The sequence below is a fragment of the Morone saxatilis genome, unplaced genomic scaffold, assembly GCF_004916995.1.
Source record: "Morone saxatilis isolate NCDOM2014 unplaced genomic scaffold, NCSU_SB_2.0 Contig19, whole genome shotgun sequence".
In the NCBI taxonomy this organism is placed as follows: domain Eukaryota; kingdom Metazoa; phylum Chordata; class Actinopteri; family Moronidae; genus Morone; species Morone saxatilis.
Window position 1 is genome coordinate 9,286,883 of NW_023339751.1, and position 8,922 is coordinate 9,295,804.

Genomic DNA, 8,922 nt, shown 5'->3' on the forward strand with positions numbered 1-8,922 from the left:
TCACCCTTTCACACACATTCACTCAGTGATGGCAAAGTCCATCGAACGGAAACTAACTCATTCATACACATTCACACACCGATGCTATGCAATTTGGGGTTCAGTATCTTGCTCAAGGATACTTCGACACGTGGCAGAAGGAGGCAGGGATCGAATCAACAACCTTCTGATTTGGGGACGACCCGCTCTGCCTCTGAGCCACAGCCGCAAACTCTTTAAAACCCTAATCCTCAAGAATGTGTGCCTGATATGTAAAAGTGCTATTTTCCATATTAAAATCTACTCCTTCTACCTCATTAAAAAAAATCCAGAGGCAATAAATATGCAAACATCCAACTGTAAGAAGAATATATTTTTGACTGTAGGAGGACTTTAATGAGAGCAAAACTGAAGTCCTGATATTTGGGATGGTGTCTCTGATGCCCCTCATATGGACCTGTGGTCCCTGGAACCATATGTAGAACCCACTGTGAAAAAATATGGACAATGGATTTTAAATTTGACAAGCACATAAACTCTAGCTTTTTTCCAGCTGATGCTCTTATATAAGGTCAAGTCCTTTTTATCTTTAAGTGATTTTGAAAGGGTTTTACGTGTCTTTATCTCGACCTGATTTGACTACTGTAATGCCCATTATGTTGTTGTGAGCCAGGCCTTCCTCTCATGCTCGCAGTTGGTCCAGAAAACTGCAGCTCGTGTTTTAACAGGAAAACATAAGCAGGAGCATATGTCCTCCCTTCACTGGAGGCTAGTATGGTTTGATTTTAAGTTTTTATTGTTTGCCTAAAAATCATTAAATGGGAAAGCTCCAACCTATTTTATCTGACTTTTTACAACCACACATCCCATTTAGCTCACTCAGGTCTGCTGACCAGTTCCTTTCTGTTGTCCCGAGATCAAGGTTGAAGCACAGAGGAGATCAAACCTTAGCCCCCAAACGCTGGAACAAGTTGCCTTTACATGTTATACTGTGCCCTGTACACTATCTGGTTTTAAATCCTACCTTAAAAGACATCTTTACTTCTTGGCTTTTAACTCATAATAAGAACTGCCTTTCTTTGTTGTTATAATTTCCTCTTTTGACTTGGTCTTTGTTCTTTTTATGGTGTTGTTTCTCTGGTTTTTGCTATTTTTGATTGTACAGCACTTTGGTCAAATGTTGTTGTTTTTAAATGTGCTTCATAAATTCATTTGAATTGGATAGTATTGGATTGGTGTTCCCAATAAGGCCACCTTATCAGCCTCCTCTTGATCTAGTCTACAGCAGTGATAAAAACTGGCCTCTTTATCTCCATATTTCAGATCAGCGGGTGCGAGGATGGCTGCTGCTCGACAACTACCCACCAACCTTTGCACTCACAGTCATGTACCTTCTGATCGTGTGGATGGGGCCCAAGTACATGAAACACAGGCAGCCGTACTCCTGCAGAGGCCTCCTGGTGCTCTACAATCTGGGCCTCACACTCTTGTCCTTCTACATGTTCTATGAGGTAAACAGACTGCTCGGCACTGAGAGATGTGTTGAAGTAGGCCAAAGCAATCACTGCAACATCACACTACAGACAAATTATAAACCGATCTGAGAGCTGCATAAAACCAGATATACAGGAGTCTATATGTATGTTTAATGAAAATAATACTTTAAATAGGCTTATTAACTTAGGGTTAGATGAGGAGCTTGATACCACTCTCTTGTGTGTATGTTAAATATGAAGTTACAGCCAGCAGCCAGTTAGTTTAGCTTAGCATTAAGACTGGAGGCAGAGGGAAACAGCTAGCCTAGCTCTGTCCAAAGGTAAAACAAAATCTGCCAGCACCCCTAAAATTCACTACAACACTATCCCATTTGACAAAAAACAACAAGTTGTTGTTTTATTTTTGTTTTAGGCGTTTTGTCTTGCTAAGCTCTCCATGCTGAGCTAATGTAGCTTTCTATTTAGCGGACAGGTATGTGAGTGGTATCAATCTTATCTAATTCTCAGCAAGAAAACAAATCAAAAAAACAAACATTTAACTAACTTAACACTCGAATGTGTCTAACACAGGCCTGTGGCTCTCGTTGAAAGCTACCGTTAAAGACAATGCTATCAGGGAGTGAAAGGGACACAGCTGGACGCTGACAGGCTCATTGTTTCAGCCATCAAATCCCTCATATGCCCTCACAGACATCAGCACAGCCCCCTATTGTTTGCTGGAAAACTGCTTTTTATAAACAGCTGACTAAATAACTGAAATTGATAGAGGTACTGATGTAAACAAACATTAAACTGCATTCTTATTTTGCAATGAGTCTGAGCTGAATTTGGTGTTTAAGTTGTAGCAGTAGTACCCAGACTTCACTTATCATAAGGATTCATTCATGAATTGTTTACGTGCACGTGTAAGTCTAAAGTATCTACATCGAGCTGGCAGAAAAAGTTTCTTGTCTTTCTGTCTGCATTGCGTAAGGCCCTGTTGGACTTTTGGCTGTGTGATTCATTAAAGCGTGTACTCTGACAATGCCCTGGCCACGGGGGGTGAATTTTTGGCAGTCCAAAATCAATGCCACCTGATGTGAATCAAAGTACAGGGCAGTTTTGTTCTTGTCAACTTTCCAGGGCACAGAGGTTCATCACATAACGATTGTGATTAAAACTGATTGTGATTAATTTTGTTTATTCATAGGCTGACTAACGCTACTGTGGGTTTTAAGAATCAAGGAGGTATATTAAGTTGGACGGGGGCTAACGTCTGTAGTGTTTAAAAACCAAGCTTCACTTCACTCTGTTGGTGGTTCTTAACTGGTGACAGTTTCTTGGCTCAGAGGTTAGTTAGTGAAGCCTTTTAGACAGCAGACAAAGACAGCAGATCTATATTGATTTGGTGAATCAGCATTAAGCTATGCCATCTACTTGCATTTGAATATTTATTATTTAAAGGGACACAGATTGTACACATTCAGATTAGTTTAGATGTCTTTTGTGGCTTTTGTCAAGTCTAGAAAAATTACTCTGATGATGTCAACGTCTTGCTGTGTAATGTACTGTGTCTAATTTTGTATCGTGTTTTCTTGAATGCATGTTTTAACTGTGAAGGGACTGCAGATTAAAATTAGCTTGAAGCTAACTAAGATACAATACATCAAACATTAACATTTATGGACTCATACTAGGGACTAAAAGTGAGCATAAAGTCCGATAATAGGACCCCTTTAATATGCAAAAGTATAGTGAATATATACAGTAACTACACAGGTATGGAGAGATCGTTACTATTGAGTATTTTAAATAGGAAATCCTGTATTTGCATTTTTCTTAGTGCACCCGTGTGTAAAAATGCGTTAAAAATCCTAACCCTAGCTTCCAGTACACTCCAGTACACTCTGTGATAACATCCCGTTCTAAACATCATATCATCTATTATATCCCAGTAGCCGAGTGAGATAATGGTGTTTTTATCTTTAATTAGGTCAAATATTCTTAACCAACGTTAGTAGCTAAAAATGAAAGATATGGGTGATTTGACCTGCTATCTGGCCATATGCGTGTGTTTATTATTTCTAAGACATGGACAGTCACATTTTCCAACACTGTATCTTTTGACTTTCACTTTTAGATTGCATTTGTGCACTGCGGTGTCTGTGTGTGTTGCTTATCTATTCAGAGATTGTGGGAAAGTATCCATTCACCATTCATCTCAATGGCTTTTTCTCTTTAGCTTGTTAGTGCTGTGTGGCACGGTGGCTACAACTTCTACTGCCAGGACACTCACAGTGAACAGGAAGTGGATAATAAGGTGAGGTCAGATCAACACAGTGCAACCTTTTTTGTTTATTGCTGGTGATTTTATCTTCATTTGATTGCATCTTTGAGGTCATTTCATTATAAAGTTATCGATTCCCCATTCTGTTAAACAGTACACTAAATGTATACACTGTAGGACAGCGAGAATACATATATAATATTCAGCAAAATGTGTTTCTCTCAAATCTACTGCTCTGATTTCTGTGGGCGAGTACCTGTAAATCCCAGCAGATAAGCTGCAGAAACAGGGAGTCAGTTTAATCCGACTCTTGTCATCATGATGACTCTCCAGTGTCCCTACTGAGCTCTGCGCCGGAGGTGAAAACAGTGAAATGTGCACAGCTTTGCAGTTCTGCACTGATCAAATAAAATGTTTTATCAACGCGTCACTGCTACAGACAGTTAAATTGCTTTATGATACATCCTGAACTCTCAAGGACTTTTGGGGACGTCCGCTTATCACCTTGTATGATAAATAGCATGTGTGGGGATATCGGAGGAACTTTTGCACTGTGTTTTATCTCTATATTGTCTGCATTGTATTGTCTCCTCTCAGATCATAAATGTGCTGTGGTGGTATTACTTCTCCAAGCTCATCGAGTTCATGGACACCTTTTTCTTCATACTACGCAAGAATAATCACCAGATCACATTTCTTCACATCTACCATCACGCTACCATGCTGAATATCTGGTGGTTTGTTATGAACTGGGTACCCTGCGGCCATTGTGAGTGTTTTAACACAATTTTGCCCTCCAGTGACTCAAATCTTTCCACTAACAACATTTACTGTTTGGCCTCAAAGCGAGCTAAATAATTCAAGTGCTCTAGTGTTAAACCCATTAGCCCTTAAAACAGCCTGTTTTCCTCCACAAAGCCTTAACGGACACTCACTGACCTGAACACGGCTGCACTGTGTAACATACTTTCCTGTGCTTCGATATTAATGTCAGTGTTCAACAATGTTCTTACTCCTCAAAGTCATTCATGTGCCTTTTACTATTGACTTATATATAATGCCATCTATAAACATGGTTAATTATTTATCAGATTTTCACTTTTATTATTTCTGTATTACTTTACCGTTAATGGCTTCTATTGATTTTACTTAACCTTTATAGTAGTTGTTCCAAACAGAGCAGACTAATGAAACGTTTGTTATTCCCTGTATGAGCATTGCTCTCTTGAATGCCACTCCCTGACTGTTATTGCTCGCTCTAGATTAATAACTTACCGTGTCCCTCTTCTGTGTCTCCTCAGCGTACTTCGGTGCCTCCCTGAACAGCTTCGTACACGTCGTTATGTATTCTTACTACGGCCTCTCGGCCATCCCAGCCATACGGCCGTACCTTTGGTGGAAGAAGTACATCACACAGTTACAGCTGGTGGGTTCATCCTGTAGTTTCTTCCCAGTGGTGGAAGAAGTATTCAGATCAAAACAAAAGTATTGTCAGCAAAAATATGATGTATTACACATACATTTATTGTATGTTATGGTATAGGGTTACTATTAATGATGCATTAATGTGTAAGTTGTCATTTACTGTTGTAGTTGGTTAAGTGGAGAACATTAACTATTCTATATAGTGTTAATAAAAAAATCGATCAAAGAGAATTAATTCTTAATTAACACTAAAATGACTTTATGAGAAGGAGATTTTGTGCTATATTTGTGTTATATTTTAGAAGCATAAATGAAATCTTATACTGTAAAGTAACTAGTGACTATAGCTGCCAAATAAATGTAGTGGAGTAAAAAGTACAATATTTGCCTTTGAAATGTGAAGTAGAAATATAAAGAAACATGAAATAGATAATAATAAGTACAAATACCTCTAAATACTACTAAAGTACAGTACTTGAATAAATGTACTTCATTACTTTCCACCAGTTTCTTCACTTATTTCCAGGGCTGCACGATATGGTCAAAACATTGTATTGCTATCGCAATACGATCCACAATTATTTTGGAAATTATCATTCTTGCATCACAAATTAAATTTTCACTGAACAAACTATAAAAATCATGATGATGTGAACTTTGTTTAGGTGTGTACCAAGAAGATTTGTAGGCCAAGGGCATCTCTTCGCCACTGCAGTACCTCATTATAATGCTGTTTATCACATATTGTACCTTCCATCAAAAATATTGCAGCCTCTGCAGTTTGGATATTGCGCTTGGTCATATTGCGATTTCAATAATATTTCAATTAACTGTGCAGCCTTACTTATTTCACCTATTATCCTTTTCAAAATGGATGTAAAGAAGTTGAAATAAAACATATTTTATGTCTTTGTCCTTTCGTTTGTATGTGATGATTGTTGATACTGTTGCTATAGAGATGTGTCCTTGATCTTTTTCCCTCTTCAGCTTTAATATAGTGCAGACGTGTGTGCTGTCCATTTAAGATATTTTAGGCTCAGGATCAATATTACGTTTCTATAAGCACTCTGGGTCACCTTCTCACTCTAGTATGTGTTTGCATGTGTGTGTGTGGTGTTTCCTCCACAGATCCAGTTCTTTTTAACCATGTCCCAGACAATGTGTGCAGTCATATGGCCATGTGGCTTCCCCATGGGATGGCTGTACTTCCAAATAAGTTACATGGTCACGCTCATTTTCCTTTTCTCAAACTTCTACATTCAGGTCAGTTGTTTTTCCCATTTTAAACTATTAATTAATGAGTTTAAAAAGATAAGTCGGGTGTCATTTTCTCACTGGCAACAAATCTCATGCAAAAAACAAAACTTAACAATGAATTGATCTACTAACAAGTATTGTGTGTGTATCGTATTGTTGACTGAAAACTGTTAAAACACATCAGTGAGTCACATCATTTGACTGGGTGGCTCTGTAGTTTATTTTGAGTCAGGTCACATACCATCCTGCTACTGTAAATACTCACAAGAGCACCAAATGTGTATCAATCCATGCCTGAAAATAGTCCCTGACAAATACACAATTTAGTCCTGTTTAAGTAACAATTGTAAAAACCTACAGTGTACAATTTTATATTTATATGATTTGTTATTAAAGATATAAATCTTCAGTTAGAAACAAATAGGCTTGAGACTGAAAGGAAGTTGGAAAGTATTGAATGACAAAAACAATTTTTCATTGTTGGTTTTAGTATTTCAGGATAAATGTTGACTGTGAGACAAATAGAGAATGACACCAGCCTCATCCACATGAATGAATAAAACTGTATTTTTTTTGTTTTTATATAGATCAGAAGCTAAATGATTATAGCCTGTACAATACTGGCATTTTGAGGACGATACCAGCATAGATATTAGAGAGTTTAGATAATAACATGTTTTTCAAAGGTAATTTTCTCATTTCAGAGGAGAAACATAAACTTGTCAGTGCTCTCTGGTGGACAAACTCTGTAAAGGAGACACTGTTTATAAATGATTTCCAACATACATTTTTGTTTCAGTAACGACATTGAACCTGTAAACCTCATTTATAACATTATGTGTACATAACATGTTCTCTCTCTGTCTCTCACACAAGACTTACAAGAAGCACAGTGCTTCTCTAAAGGAGCACCAGAACGGCTCTCCCGTGTCAACAAATGGACATGCAAATGGGACGCCATCTACGGAGCACACTGCGCACAAGAAACTGAGGGTGGATTGACATTTGAGAAACCGCCACCCAATTCTTACTGTAGCGCGTTAGCTAATGCTGCTAGGAGGTATATGTATCTTCTTATCTAGAATAGTCTGACACTCACTTGAGATGAAATAAGCCATAGCCACATGTATCCAGAGACTTTCCATGTTTTTACACACATTCCTACTCATGGTATTGCATCACTCATTAATATAGTTAAAGGACAAGAGCATTGTAGTATTGATGACACTGCACAATATTGCCTCCGCCCCCCCAACCCTCTAGAGGGAATTCACTTCAAAGCAAAAATCTCTTTCTTGCTACCAGCAAACAAGAACATTTTGACTTATTTATTGTTGCTTTACACGCAGAAGGTCCAAAGATGAGCTCCAGTGAGTGTGTTGGCAGCTTAAGGTTTTATCACACTTGATGACATCTCTGTTTCAACAACCTAAGGGACAATTACACAGTGCTTACAGTCCTAATTGTGTAACTAGAGCATGCATCTTGTGTCTTGCTTTATCTCACTCCTGCCTGGGCTGTTGCATAATTCTACATTATGCCCTGTGGGATACTGTAATGCATTTTTATTGACAGGTTGTGACAGCAAAAAGTTGCATTTTGCTGTATTTTTGCAGAGCAGGGTCTCCAATTTGGAATATGTAGCCATCTAACCAAAGCATAGTGTATTGTATATGCAAGGATTCATATTTAAACCAGTTTAAGACACAATGTTAGAGGGCAATTGTTGTGTTAAAACACATTATAAAATCAATTCTCCTTAACATCCCCCACATTACAATCTGTGCTATATCTACTGTAGCTTTATGCAGTAAATGCAATTACCTGCAATTCATTGATATTTAATTAGGTAAGGAAATGCCCATTAGGTCTGCAGTGCAAGTGCTTACTGGTAATATGTAGGTATCAAATTTATCAAGTGAATGTAATCATACTGTATAACTCAGTGCTGAATACTCAAATACGTTTATATCCAGATAAACTTACTATATAGTTAAGAATTAAAGCTCATTATCGACCTTGAGTAGCAGTCAACAGCAGTCAAAAAATAAAAAAAATAAAGAATGTCACCACAAGGTCCATTTAGTAGATGATCTGGAGCTTTCGATTGTCACATGATCTTCCTCACATCCACAGAAATAGGGGGGAAAAAAAAGGGTAAACCCCCATCTGCTGAGGAAGATCATGTGAAACGATCAAAAGCTCCAGAACAGCTACTAAACGGATCCTGTTGTGAAATTGTTTAGTTAAATATACAGTTATTTTTTGTTTTACATAAATAGGGTGCCTTCTGGACCAGTTGGTTTCTAATGTAGCATTTTTTCATCTTTTCAATATGCAGATTCATGTTGGTCCATTTTAGACTAAAATGTGTCAAACTTCCTGTTCAAATCCTGTGCCTGACTCTTTATGTTTCTTTTCTTTTCTTCTATATTGAAAATATCAAATGTCCCACACCCAACTTGACACATACTAAACTAAATAGTTTGGAAATATGCT

At 37.8% G+C, this 8,922-nt stretch overlaps 1 protein-coding gene across 1 annotated transcript in view; it reads left to right on the top strand.

The window, feature by feature from the left end:
• elovl5 (ELOVL fatty acid elongase 5) overlaps nt 1-8,523 on the top strand; it is a 9,189-nt gene extending 666 nt beyond the window's left edge. The window contains exons 2-7 of the mRNA XM_035664157.1: nt 1,303-1,490; nt 3,697-3,774; nt 4,339-4,510; nt 5,043-5,167; nt 6,295-6,429; nt 7,300-8,523. Coding sequence (XP_035520050.1) covers nt 1,303-1,490; nt 3,697-3,774; nt 4,339-4,510; nt 5,043-5,167; nt 6,295-6,429; nt 7,300-7,425 — 824 coding nt within the window. The 3' untranslated portion in view covers nt 7,426-8,523. The remainder of the gene's footprint in view (nt 1-1,302; nt 1,491-3,696; nt 3,775-4,338; nt 4,511-5,042; nt 5,168-6,294; nt 6,430-7,299) is intronic.
• Nucleotides 8,524-8,922: the final 399 nt, after the last annotated feature.